The following is a 15,390-nucleotide window of genomic DNA, read 5'->3' as shown; positions in this document are numbered from 1 at the left end:
TGGCTAACGGCACGGCGAGGAGAGGAGGCGCTAGAGAGAGAAAGGGAGAAGAGAGGTTAGAGTGAGAGAAAGAGAGTGGATTTCGAATTGAAGGTGGTGAGGGTTCGCACTTTGAATTTTAGGGCTCATTACCGTCGGATAAATCCGACAGTAACCCATTGCGATTCACCAAAACGCAGCGCTTCACTAAAAGTGTATACCGTCAAATTTTTTCGACAGTATGCGCTGCTAAAGTTTGTATCTACTTTCTTCGTTTTCCCTCTAATTATTAGCAACGTATTTACCGTCGAAAATAGAAATTCGTTGGTAATTATTTGACATGACGAACCCCACACCAAAACCATCGGTGAATTTACTTGTAGAACCGATGCTAATGTGTGACGCTAAATGCGATAATTCTCAACGTTTTTTTTTTGTAGTGTAAAGGAGGGGTTTTATTTTTTTTAATTAAAAAAACTGAATTAAAAAAAAAGGCCAGTTCAATCAGTTTACCAATTAACTATCAGTTCGACTGATTTTTTTTTACAAGTTTTTTATTAGGTGATTTTTCACTTCAACCAAAACAACCAAAAAAGATTCTCAGTTAATCCGATTGAACCGACCGGTCAGTTTGATTTTCAAAACCATAATTCTAAAAGAGTAAAGTATCATTTTTATCCCCAATATTTGGGATAAATTCCAAAGTTGTCCCTAACATTTCAATCGTCCTATTTAAGTCCCTAACGTTTCAAAATTGACTCAATGCTGTCCTGCCGTTAGGGATTCGTTAACAGAATTGACGGCGGGACAAACTTGAGGCCATTTTGAAACGTTAGGTACTTAAATAGGACGAAAACGTTGAGGATAAAAACGATACATAAAAATAAATTTTAATTTTATCCTTCAATAATATCAATTTTTACCGTACATAGTACTCAATTATTTTTTAATCACATCTAAATAAATTATACTTAATCACATTACTTTCATTCTAAATAAATTTATTTTTTTTATAATTTTACACTTAAAGAAAATAAAAAAATTATTTAGAATAAATTATTCTAAAATCTTTAAGTGTAAAATTATAAAAAAATAAATTTATTTAGAATGAAAGTAATGTGATTAAATGTAATTTACTTAGATGTGATTAAAAAATAATTGAGTACTATGTACAGTAAAAAATTGATATTATTGAAGGATAAAATTAAAATTTATTTCTATGTATCGTTTTTGTCCCCAACATTTTCATCCTATTTAAGTCTCTAACGTTTCAAAATCGTCTCAATTTTGTCCTGCCGTCAATTCTGTTAACGGATCTCTAACGACAGGACAACATTAAGTCAATTTTAAAATGTTAGGAACTTAAATAAGACGATTGAAACATTAGGAACAACTTTAAAATTTTTTTCAAACATTGGGGATAAAGTCAAAAACAATACTTTACTCTTTTAAAAATCGAATAAAATTGACCGATTTGATTGGATTAATTGAAACTAACTAATTATTAAATTGGTTCCCATTCAAGATAAATCTTGTTTAGTAAATCGATCAAGTTGGTCTTTCATTGGTTATTCAATTTAAAATAATAAAATACAAAAAATTTATTTTTAAAATTATATTTTATATATAAATATATATATTAAATTTTAATTATTAAAAAATATCTTAAAAAAATATTTTAGATATTTTTATTTGAGTAAATGTTAGAACTATTTTTATAGTAGAAATAATAAAAAAGTTAACTAATAATAACACAAATATAAAATAAATGCAAGAAAAAAAATTAATTACCTAATATTTTATGGTCTATATCAACATAAGCTCATCTTATTTAAGTATTCAACCATCATATCCAACTACATAAGTTGATCATAGTGATAAAGCTACATATATATATATGACATATCCAACACCACCCACACGTCATAATATGACATGATCTTCAATTATTTCAAAACACATACTAGCTGGGACTAGGATTAATTGGACCAAATCATGCGTAGCTTACAATATTATTCATTCTGCTGCTTGTAGTTGTCTCCAAATTGGAAGTGAAAGACCATGAGTAAATATCATGCGCCTCTACGCCACCGCTTGTTGTGGTGGCGGATAACCCAACCCTTACCTTTTCCGGCAGCACAGCTTTCAAATCAACCACTTGGGAAACGGTAGTAATCCTACCGTTTTTGTTAGTAACGGAAACACTCAAGGTCTTAGACAAAGAATCATATATTATGCTCACTCTAACTAACGAGCCACTTACGCGATTCCATTTAACAGTCTTCAACGAAATCAAAGAGTTGACATCAATTCCAACATGAGCAGAATCTGGATCCCATTCGTTGGTGTAAGTGTCAAACTCTACACCAACAAATTGGTTAAAAGCGTTGCTGCCATCAACGACACCGAGAAATCCACCACTCGAGTTGTTGGGAATCTCGGTGTCTTGCGGCGCAAGAAAAAAGATGATCCCATCAGCCGAGTTGTAATCACCTTCGGCATCTTCAACGACAAAGGAAAAAGAAGTGACAAAGCTAGCAATGTTGCCAGTGGCTTCGTCCCAAATAGTCACCGGCGTAGCATACAAAACACGACCGGTGTTTGAAACGGGGTTTTCACGATTTGTTAAAGCCAAAACCCCGTTTCCTAGAATCTCGGAACTGCCTTGGAGAGTTATGCTAGGGTTGCTAGTGGAGAACTTGGTGAAGTTGAAGGAAATTACTTTTGCTGCGTTCACCTTGTTATTGTTTGCAAGGAAAAGAAGGCAAATCGCTAAAACAACATAAAATGGTTTTGGGTTTGGATGACTTGAGTAAGAGATAGCCATGGTTTTGGAGATTTTTTTTTTTCTTAGTAAATACTTTCGAGGAATGATGATAATAACACAAGCTATCACATTGTTATATAGAAGCTGGGGAGAGGCATGGTGGGGTTCTGATTTTGTCTTTAGTTGATGGCTTGGTCCAAAAAATAATTGAATGGTGCAACCAAAGAAAGCACGTGTTAATAAGCAATAAATAAAGTGAAAAGAAACGACATACAGCTGGCTACATAGACAAAGTTTAGGGGTTAACACTTTTATTGAAATTTGACCAATACTTAACCATAAAAAAAATTAATCTTATATTATTAGATATCATCTTACACTATTAAAAATATTGATGATAATTAATTAATGACTAAACATCACAAATTCTACCCCTCCTCAACTACATATTCTACAACTTTGCTAGGTAAGGGTACTAATCAATTCTACCAATTATAATATAACTCCCAACAAAAAAAAGTCTAAAAACGCAAAAATAATTCCAAAAACATTATCCAAATCTAATCCTATTTTAATTTTTCACTATTACTCACCATAAAATTAAAAGATACCCCACCTTTTTCTCTCACTCCCAGCTACGCCACACTCTCTAGTCTCTTTCTCACGCTCCATTCACGTCGCACCACCTCCACAATCAGTACCTACTATCTACTCGCGGCATCAACTATTCCGGTCTTCTCGTGCCAACAACGATGCCCACAACCTCATGAAGAGAACTAACTAATCCTCCTTTGTGCCGTCGTGTCATCCGACCCTGTCGTCGAATCGGTACCATAACTCGTCTGTCTCAGCAAGGAGCCGCAGAAGTTGACGTCTACAATGCCACGAAGGGATCTCCAAACGACACCCACTGCACCGCACCCCAATCACGCCGTGACTAGTCCTCACCTGACCCCACCCATGCAATTCGTTCACCGTGAAAGGTGGATAAAGAACCCCCTCGCCGTCCATTGAAACTTATACCTTGAGAAGGTATCTGTGAGATGTTTTTTTGTTAAAATTCAGATGTTTTTTTTAAATTTAAATGTTTCTTTTGTTCAACTTCAAATATTTTTTTGTAAAACTTAAAATGTTTCTATTGTTAAACTTAGAATGTTTCTTTTGTTAAATTTTGGATGTTTCTTTTATTTGATGTAGGTTGGCCCAGCACAGTGTATATATAGAAAAATAGCAGCAGAGGGTATAGTATGACGAATACAGTTGAAGACAAAGTACTGACGTGAAGACTTCATGTTGACGAAGCGATTATACGATAACAGTCAATGAAGGTTATGTTTCGCTAATCCTAATAAGTTGACGGCATTAATCTTAATTATTTAAAATCTTAATTTTTAACAATTTAAAATTTTATTTTGTAAAATATTTCTATTGTTAAACTTAGAATGTTTCTTTTGTTAAACTTTGAATGTTTCTTTTATTTGATGTAGGTCGGCCCAGCACAGTGTATATATAGAAAAATAGCAGCAGAGGACATAGTACGACGAATACAGTTGAAGACAAGGTACCGACGTGAAGACTTCATGTTGACGAAGCGATTATACGATAACAGTCAATGAAGGTTATGTTTCGCTAATCCTAATAAGTTGACGGCATTAATCTTAATTATTTAAAATCTTAATTTTTAACAATTTAAAATTTTATTTTGTAATAAATTATTCAAGTTGGCTGATAGTTTAGTTGCTCCCTACACTTTCTCTATATTTCTAGTACATTTACTTTATGCTACATAGGGGTGTTCATGGATCGGATCGTATCCGCAGATCCGCGGTAAATATCCGCATCCGATCCAAAAATTGCGGATACGATCCGATCCGCAAATTGATCGGATCGCGGATATCTGCTCTACATCTGCAGTTATGCGGATCGGATCAAATTTTCATCCATATCCGATCTGATCCAATCCGCATACACCCCTAATGCTACAGACATTCGGATCATAGAAGTCTTCTGTAATTAATGTTCATTGTTAGTCTAAATTATTATTATTATTATATATTATTATTATTATTATTAATGATAATGAATGATCACGAAGAAACCCGCCCATCCATTACGCTCAGTGTAAAATTTGTGGCCTTATTCATCCCATTTGTTTTTGTCAACAATAACATGTCGTTAGTCGTATTCTAGATTCTTTTGTTTTTGGTGTTTGTATTCTAGGTTTAGAAAATGTTTAAATCATATCCCAACCCGTACCTGGACTAGCACCCACACAAAAGAACTCTCAACAAAGCCCAAATAAAATAGGGGCTGAATTTAGAAAATGAAAAAAAGGGGGGTTGAATTTAGAAGATGGCAATAGAGGTATTTTGGGGTTCTTACTTGTTAGAGGTATTTTAGATTTTTCACATTTTCTTTAACAATTTAACACTGGATTATATTACATGTATAAAGAAACAGTCATCAAGTAAGCATCACGTATAAAATTATGGGATAAAATATTATTTTAGTTTTTAACTTTTGAATCAAATTTTAATTTGATTTTTGATATTTTAAATATTTTATTTTTATTCTAAAAAGTTTTAAACGAAGTTATTGTTTTCCAATCATTAAATTTAATACAAATAATTAATAAAATGACTAACATAGACGTTAACTTGCGAATCTTGAAAAAAATTTTAGGAGGTCAAATATATAATTAAATATATGAATTATGTAAGGGTTGATTTTTTTTATATGATTTACCATTGTGAGTTATGCTGGGTTATGATGATTAGGGGGTGAATTACACTGTTATGACGGCGTTACTTTAGGAATCTGGGGGGGAAGAAATCGGATCGTCCGATTTTTTGCAGAGAGAGAAAGAAACACAAATTGGACGGTCCGATTTGTGGGAGGAAAAATTTTCTGTTGCATGAAATCGGACTCACCGATTTCTGGTTGTCAAATTTTTTTAAATCCAATAGTGCACTAATCGGACCCACCGATTTCTGGGGGGCAAATTTTTTTTAATTCAAGAGTACACCAATCGGACCCAGCGATTTGTGTTGCGAAAAAATTTGAATTAATAGGACGTGGTCGGTCCGTCCGATTCGATTGTAATGCATACATAAACAAAAAAAATCACAGAAATCCCATTTCTTCATCATGTGTCTCAGCTCATGTTCTTCCTCTTCTCTCATTCTTCTCCTTCATTCTTGCAGAATAAATTTTAGTGAGATTGAGAGTAGTTAAGTACGTATAGTGTTATGGATGATAGAGTTGTGTTGAAAATTTATTGTTACGGGCAGATTTTATTACAAACATATGAGGAAGTTCAATTTGTGTGTGAAAATTCATTAGATGTTGTTATTCCGTTCACATTGTCATTTGAGGAATTGAAAGGTGTGATTTGTGAGAAGATAGATTCTCAAATATCTAGGAGAGTATCGTGTATTTTGTACAGGTATCCTTTATCTGTGTTTGGTGGGTTCGTTCAATTTCAGACCAAATACGTGACAGATGAAGCGAGTATGCATGAAATGTTTTCAATGTATATGAAAAATCGCCACCAAATGTCGTGCATCGAGTTGTATATTGAGTTCGAGCAATCTGAAGTGGACCGTAATATAGAATTGGAAGATTATAATAGTGAAAGCGATGAGGAATTTGAAAGTAACTATGAGATCGTTGGTCCAGGTGAAGACGAAGATGAAGCTGACGGCGCCATGAACGCAAATGTGGCGGAAGTTGCAAATGCACTAGCAAACCCGCATCTGTTTCAGGAGCCTTCTTTCATGCGGTCGTTGGATTTGGAGGTTATGCATGCACCAGAGTTTCTCCAATATATGAATGCAGGTATGTAAAGAAAGATAGCTTTGTGATACTCTAAAGTAGGAGATCAATAAGGTCAGATGAGTAATATATGTGATATGTGGACCGTAATTTGTGACCATAATATTTGATTACTTTATTAGTTAATAGTTCTTTATTATGAATTATATTTAGTAGTTCTTTACGTAGATAGAATAGCGAAAAAAAAAGACTATTATGATCATACATGGTAAAGTGTGTTTATCAATTGTTTATGTAATAAATGATTTATTACTGATTACATAATAAAGGATTTGTTACTTATGATGTATGCAATACTTCCTGTTGTGGCGAATGGTGAGTTCACAGTGGGGATGAAATTCAGTTCAAAGGAGGCAGTAATCAAGGCAATGAAAGATTATACCATCCGTAGAGGTGTAGACTATCGGGTTTATGAGTCGGAACCGACGACATTCTATGCTAAATGTACACAATATGGCGGTGGTTGTGATTGGCTGATCAGGGTTACCAAAATGCAGAAGAAGTACTATTGGGAGATAAGAAAGTACAATGGTAGTCACACTTGTACCAGGTCTACTATTTCTCAAGACCATTCGAAACTGGATTCCAAGACAGTTGTAGAAGCAATTAAGCCGTTGGTAGATGTTGACCCGTCTATAAAGGTGAAATCAGTCATTGTTGAAGTCTAGTCAAAGTTAACTACACCATCAGTTATCGCAAGGCTTGGTTAGCAAAGAAGAAGGCGGTGGAATCAATTTTCGGAGGTTGGGAAGTATCGTATGAAGCTTTGCCCATATGGTTTGAGGCCATGTGTCACAAGGAATGGTAGCCGGATCCAAGCCCAAGTAAGTAACAGTGTCAGCAAACCGTCCATCTCCTTGCAGTCGACACGAGTTGCCCTACACAATGATCTATACAAGTGTGCCAGGCATACCGAACCCCAACTAAACTGTATGATCCCAGCGAAATTACGGAGCAAAGGCAGAAATTTTCAGTGCACCTCTGCACCCGACTTATCTCCAAACAGAATTGTCCCAAATAACAACATTATGTGATACTTTACATACATCTGAATGTGAACATCATCAGTCAACACTATACGATCTTTCAAACCCCTAAACCACGTTAATTTTATAAAGCTTCCTCTATAGTCCGTCTTCCTCGGTGCAACCCCAAATTGGTGCAAGCACTCGGCCTACAATGCCTCAAAACTACTCATGGTCGGTCTTGTAACCGGAAGACCATTTGTCGGCAGATTGAGAATTATCGCCACATCCTCCAAGGTCACACAGTACACTCACCAACCGGAAAATAAAATGTGTGAGTCTCAGGTCGCCATCTCTCAATCAGAGCATTAATCATTGCTAACTGACATTGGATAACTCCAATTTGGGAAACATAATAAAATCCAGTCTCGCGTAAGTGTGACTCAACAATTTGGTTGTATGGATCCAGCGGCTTTAAGTGATCACATATCAATATCCGTAAACCCTATAATATCACATTTCCGTTATAAGTACCAGTATAATATAACTATATTAATAAAAACACAATTATCCTTACATGTCCATTATAACTAATTACTAGCATAATTGCATTTCAAACATACACAGTAAATCTGTTATACAAAAATCCTTCAATCATATTTATTACCTTATAACAAAAATTAATTAACTTTAACTAACTAATCAGAATAATTTCACTACTGATAAATTATTTATTTGTAGAACAATTTTTTTCCTTTTAACCTCTATTATTATTATTATTATTCATAAAATAACATACTAATTTTCCAATTTAGGTTTAGTGTTTACTAATTTATTATCTAAATTTTATTAAATTATGTTAAATTTAATTATTAATGATCATAAATAATTTATTAAATTTATATTATTAATCATACTAATTTATTAAACTCAATTACTAATACTAATACCAATAACAATATCTAATATCTACAAATCTCATTCTCCTTCTTTCATTCACATTTATTCATTCATTCTTTCATTTCATTTTAACCAACAATTCTCCTTCTTTCATTCATATTTATTCATTCATTCTTTCATTTCATTTTAACTAACAATCATAAATAAACCCAAATCAATGGTACAAAGACTTTTTTTTTTTTGAACAAGAGAGCTCAACACAACACAGTGGAGCAACAAGTAACCAAACTACAACTAAGGTCATAAAGGAAAATAAAATAAAACAAGAAGCATACTCCCCTGATGTCATCTCCGGCATAGCCATCAACAACAAAAGGGATCCGAACTACTCCACTCTCTATAACTGATCAAGGATCTCTGGAACACCTCCTCTGGACCATCTTCTATGTTATTAAAAATCCGCCTGTTCCTTTCTAGCCAGACATTCCAAGTAACCGCACAGAAGCATATCAACCACTTATGTCGCTCCTCCTTTCTGTTAGCAACGCCTGTCCAACTCAGAAAATGTTCTTTTATTGAGCCCGAGATAGACCATGATCTTCCGAAATCAGAGAGCCATTGACACCACACCTGCCAAGTAAACTCACAACCCAAGAACAAATGGTGAATATGTTCCACATCTCTTTTACATAATACACAAGAGTTGTCTCCATGATTAATAATCCCAAATCTAAGTAGTCTTTCTTTAGTATTTACTCTTCCTATCAAAACAAACCAATTAAATAACTCCACTCTTGGTGGAACTAAGCCTTTCCATATGGTTCTGGTGAAGCTGTAGCTGGTGATATCCGCCGGGAGAGTATCTGACTGCACCACCTGCACAAAAGAGTTAGTTGAAAAAATTCTTTCCTTGTCAAACTTCCAGGCAATTCTGTCCTGCTTATCACATGCTAGTTTTACCGGCCTTAAAGACTCATGCAAAAGGTTTACTAATTCCAACTCCCATTGAAGTAAGTTTCGCCTCCACTGGAAGTTCCAAATCCACTCTATCCCATCCCAAAACCCACAATCCCCTACGACAGATCCTTTCTGATTTGAAACAGAGAAAAGTCTCAGAAACCTCATCTTTAGCGGACCGCCTTGTAGCCAGACATCTTCCCAGAATCTAGTCCTTCTTCCATCACCCACCTCCATAGACAACCCAGCAATCATCTTATCTCTCACATTGCCATCCTTAAATTGCAGCTGACATATATCCCTCCATGGTCCCCCTCTAGAAGGTAGTGGCTGAGCTGACAACATCACATTGGGATCCAAGTCATAGCAAGAGCAGACAACCTTCTTCCATAAATGACACTCCTCCTTCGAAAAGCGCCACCACCACTTGAATAGAAGTGCAGTGTTTCTAATCAGTGCATCACCTATCCCCAAACCACCCTCCTTTTTAGGGGCTTGAACCACTTCCCACTTAACTAGAGCTATGCCATTCCTATCTCCCTCCTTGCTCCATAGGAATCTTCGCTGTAACGATATCAACTTTTCTGCCACAGCCTTCGACATCTTGTACAGGCTTAGGTAGTACACTGGCAGGCTATTCAATACAGACTTAATAAGGACTAACTTACCTGCTTTATTTAGCACCTTAGCCTTCCACAGGCTGAGCTTTTCCTCAACCTTATCAATTATCGGTTTCCATGTCTTGACCAATCTTGGGTTTGCTCCTAGAGGAATGCCGATTAGACTTGATTTATCGAAGTTAATCGTTAACCCCGACATTATCTCAAAGCACCTTAGCAATCTGGCATAGTTCCTGATGGTCTCCTCCTCCGGTGGACAGAATAGTATAGTGTCGTCTGCAAACTGGAGATGTGACAACTCTATATTTTCCTTACCAACCAGTAGCGGCGAGATTCGTCGGTTCCTAACTGCCTCTCCTATCATCCTGTGCAGAACATCCACTACCAGAACAAACAAAAACGGAGACAGTGGATCACCTTGTCTCAACCCCCTCTCCATCTTGAACGGTTTAGAAGGGGATCCATTTACTAGGATTGACATGGATGCTGTACCAACACATTCCTTGACCCATTCTCTCCATCTCCGACCAAATCCCATCTTCTGCAGCACAATATCAATGAAGTTCCATTTAACCCTATCATAGGCCTTTTGAAAGTCTAATTTAATGATTGCCGCCTTCTTCTTCCTTGTCTTCAACCATTGCACTGTTTCGCACGCAATAAGTGCCCCGTCGTGAATTTTTCGACCCTTCACAAAAGCGCTTTGAGTCTCCCCAACTAGACCTGGCATTACTGATCTCATTCTTCTAACCATCACCTTGGATATTACTTTGTATATGCAGCCCACCATGCTGATCGGTCTGAGGTCTTTGATCTCCTTTGCTCCAGTGTACTTCGGTGCAAGGGCCACCCAGGTGATATTAGAGTCAGAAGGCAACCTTGATGACCGAAAAAAGTCCAGAACAGATGTCGTGAAGTCTGTACCAATCTCATCCCAGCACTTCTTTATAAAGTTCATATTGTACCCGTCGCAACCTGGAGCCTTTGATGATTCACAGTCCCAAACAACCTCTCGAATCTCCTCTAATGTCGGTAGTCTCTCCAAGGCATCCGATTCTTCTTCATCAATCCGGTTTACCAGTCCGTCCCTAAAACCTACCACCGGTGATCTCTCTTGATGATACAAATCTTTGTAAAACTCCCTGATGGTGATCTTGATCCGAGTTTGATTTCTTATCAACCTTCCATTAATCACCAAGGCATCAATTCTATTATTCCTTCGTCTTGCCGACGCCAAGTTATGAAAGTACCTCGTGTTCTTATCCATATCTTTTGCATGCCTAGAACGCGACATCTGTTTCCAGTGTATCTCTTTCCTCACATACCACTGCTTACAACAGCTTACTAGGGCCTTCCTTCTAGCCTCCACTGTACCATCATGGACTCCATTTCCAACCATGTCATCTACCTTCTTGATCTCTTCTTCAAAGCGCTGGATTTTCCTGTCCATATCGCCAAATTTTTCTTTATGCCATTTACGCAAAGGCACCGTTAGAGCCTTCAGCTTGTCTGTGATCTGTCCCTCTCCAATATTCCTCCATTCCTCTTTGATCATTCTTAGGAAACCTTCATGAGTAAACCAGGAGTCTAGAGTTCGGAAAGGGCGCGGGCCCCCTCTGAACATGGTACCTTCAACTATTAATGGGCAATGATCTGAAAGTCCTCTCGGGCCACCTTTTAAGCGAATCTCCGGGAATTCCTCAGTCCATTCTACACTCACTAGGACTCTGTCAATACGACTACAAGAGCTGCCTCTGTACCATGTAAATTGACGATCATTCAATGGTAAGTCCACTAGCTGCATATCTTGGACCCAACTCTTGAACTCTTCTGCAGACGCTGTTAACCTGTCCTGATTTTTCCTCTCCTCAACCTGTAACACTTCATTAAAATCACCCATGTAGCATAGCGGGACTTGACATAAGCCAGCTATACAGCTCAGTTCCTCCCATACAGCAAGTTTTTCCACTCTCGTATGAGGACCATAAACCAAACAGAAAGCACAATGGAAATCATTTTTCAATAAGGCCCCCTCCACGCATATCCACCTCTCCCCTTTGTAACAATTACTCATTCTAAACATCATGTCATCCCACATTAATAACAGACCCCCAGACGACCCTTCTGATTCAACAAACTCCCAGCCAACCGCATCACTTCCCCAAATACGTATTACATCAAATTTTGTCACAATTTGCATTTTTGTTTCAACCAAACCTAACATATTCAGTTTTTGTTTCTTTTTGAGTTCTTTCATCATACTTAATTTTCCAACCCCCCTTAACCCCCTAACATTCCACGAACTAAAAATCATTTTAAAACATTGTTACACACCTTTTTGAGTTTTTTGGGTCTGCTTCTGCGTGCCTTCTCTTTTTGCTTTGCTATCCTCTTTTTCTCAGCTAAAGCTTCATTCTGTTCTTGCAAAATCATCATTAAGTCGTCCTCTTCATCATACTGCACTGCTCCAGATTTAATGGCCAATTCCCACGCCTTCCTATTTTCAATCATCTGTTCTTCCCGCTTCAAGACATGATCAATACTGACTAGCTGCTGTCCGTTGTTCATTTCCGCAGCCGCCCCAGTTTCACTGCTGCCCTCATCAATTCTCACAGGGTCCAACATCCTCCCATCAACTATTCCATCGGCCCAGTCTTCACGGCCCACTAAAGCCTTCTCAGGTACCGATCCAGTCTCTTCAGCTACGCTGCCGAGCTCGTGTTCAGCAGAAGGAACGCCTCCCGTTGTCGCCGGCGATGCGTCTCCAACCAGTGCTGTGCGGCGTCTTGTTGGCCCATTGGAGCCCACACCGAGCGCTATCGCAAGGCCTCCGTCTTCTTCAGCTATCAAGCGACGAGGTTCTTGTGTATCTTCACGGTGGCCTCCTCCTCTTTGCGCACTGCCCGCTCCGCCATCGTTCAGCTTCAATATCGCCCCTTTGATCTGGACCTCAGCAACGGCGCACAGGTTTTCCAGTTGAGAAGGGTGACCCGGATGGATCCCGACCCGGTCCAAGCACATTTGCTTACTCCCTGAACACTCCTCCACTCGGTTTGGGTTACAAACATCATGCTCACCATGGATTGGGCCCTTGTCAACAACTACGCAGCCCAAACTCCTCCCTTCATCACACTTGGACCCCTCTTTGTTTTCAGCCCAATTAACAAGGCTTATTTGATTAGCTTTTTTTTCAAACCACTTCTTTGATCAGCCTTTGTTTTCAGACCGCTTCCTTCTATAATCCCAACATTACCGTAACCGCAACTGACTGTTTTCTCTGATTCCGTATCAGAAGCCAAATCGCAATATCCCTTTAATTTAGCCACTCCTGCTACATTAACGCGATCTGTTATCTTTGGATTTTGAATTTGAATTGATCTGTCATTACTCCATTCATTCAATATGTTCTCGGGAATTACCGAAATATCCTTTTCACCGTCTTCCTCCCTTGGCACCTCCATCACCAACTCAGCTGCTGGATCTCTGTTTACCAATGACACTATTGAACCGCTTGCACCTGAGGTATCGCATGTTCTTGGGGAATAAGGTTTATCTAGCTCTTCAAATCTACATTCCAAACCAAAGCTTTCGTGGCCAACCTCCTTGACTAGGACGTCGAATCCACTAGTGCCAATTGTGATGTGAATCCACTCATTGATTCTGTCTATAATACAAGTGTCAATTTGTATCCGTGCCATACTGAAAGAGAGGCATGATTCTGTAGCTTTGTCGCATCCAACAACTTCTCCCCATTGGCTTCCTATCATCTTGAAGGTCTCTGTTGACCACGTATGCAAGGGAATACCAAAGCACTCTAACCATACCCTTCGAGTTTCACTACGCTCCTCCTCATCCCATCTCCATACATTATGAAAAAACTTCAGGAGGTTGTTCAGTTCGAATGTATAGGCTTCTTCAGCACTTAGTATACTTTCGAATGTCAGCAGTGCCTTATAAGCTCCTAATTCCCTGACTTCCACCACTTGGGGTACATTATTCCTGATCATGGCCTTCAAGGACTTATAGTCAATCGCCTTTGTCGTTCCGCCTATTAAACTTCTCTGCAGCCAGTCCAGGTTCGCTTTTGCCACTGGCACTTCCAACTTCTTCGTCCACCCATTGCCACGCTTGTTGAATGGAGTTTCCCTCTTTGCCAGCTCTTTCACATCGCTCCTTTCAACCCTTTGGCGCCCTTCATGTTGGGGTTGAATGTTAGCAGGGTTCAGCGAATCATATGCTTCTTGAAATTCCTTCGTATTCTTTACTCCATTCGTGCGTCGATATTTAGCTTCTCCTACTGTAACAGTCTTTCCTCGTAACCTCATCTTATTCATTTCCGCAATCGCCTTCAGAGCTCCTCCCTTTGTTGTATAGCGGATGAACGCAAAGATGTACACCATTCCATTTTTTTGTTTTCGTGACAAATAGATATCATTTATCCGCCCAGTCCAATTGAACAAATGATGTAGCTCCTTTTTGGAAATATCTTCAGGAAGATGATCTACAAAGATAGAGAACGATTCGTTTTCCAATCGAAAGTACTCTTCTCTATTCCAAACCCTAGGATCTCTACGAAAAAACCTAGTTCTACCCCTCTCAGTGTTTCCCACCCCACTTATCATACATACATACATACATACATACATACATACATACATACATACATACATACATACATGACTAATCCCTATTTTAATCTCTATTTCTAACCACCTAACAGTAACAATATCATACACACATACATGACTAATCTCTACTTAGTGCCATTATAATATATATTGCTAATAAAATCTAATATTATCACTATTATTATTATTAAATCAAATTATTAAAAAATAAAAACTTACATAATTAGGATGCCCAAGATAATTAACAATATGAAACTCTGGTTGATTTACTTCTTTGATTTTTGGTCTTCTTGGCATTGTCTTTCAATTTTTTTCGAAGTTTGTTGTGGTCCAACAATGGTGAATAATAGAAAAAGTTGTGAGGTTGGGGAGCATGAAGAGAGGGATATGAGAGTGAAGGAGGGGGGAAACACTCATATTTGGGGTATAGTGCAACGAAACCAACCAAGGAAGCCATCTGCATGCGCGCCACGTGGAAGGAGTACGCAAATCGGACCGTCCGATTTTAGCGCTCCCAATCGGTCCGTCTGATTACTTTTGCACAGCCGTCACAACTCGGTGATACATCATAAACCTCCATATCCTTGCTTACAACGTTATTCCCTCCATATCAAAATTAAAAATCTCTTGTGAAAGACGTATAAATTAGAAATAATGAAAGTCATCTGCAATTAAGTCATATTTTGTTGTGTGTTAGAAAAAAATATAATAAAAATTTTTTTGTAATATTTAATATTTTT

The 15,390-nt window shown here is 37.8% G+C and overlaps 1 protein-coding gene across 1 annotated transcript; it reads right to left on the bottom strand.

The window, feature by feature from the left end:
* Positions 1,782-2,861, bottom strand: LOC107619570 (putative bark agglutinin LECRPA3). The gene has a single exon (XM_016321863.2). It carries the CDS (start codon positions 2,804-2,806, stop codon positions 1,973-1,975), a length of 834 nt encoding a protein of 277 aa, XP_016177349.1. The 5' UTR covers positions 2,807-2,861; the 3' UTR covers positions 1,782-1,972.

This window comes from Arachis ipaensis, chromosome B09, assembly GCF_000816755.2.
Source record: "Arachis ipaensis cultivar K30076 chromosome B09, Araip1.1, whole genome shotgun sequence".
NCBI classification, from domain to species: Eukaryota; Viridiplantae; Streptophyta; class Magnoliopsida; order Fabales; family Fabaceae; genus Arachis; species Arachis ipaensis.
Note: the sequence above shows the minus strand (reverse complement) of the source record. Positions and strands in the feature narration are given on the sequence as shown.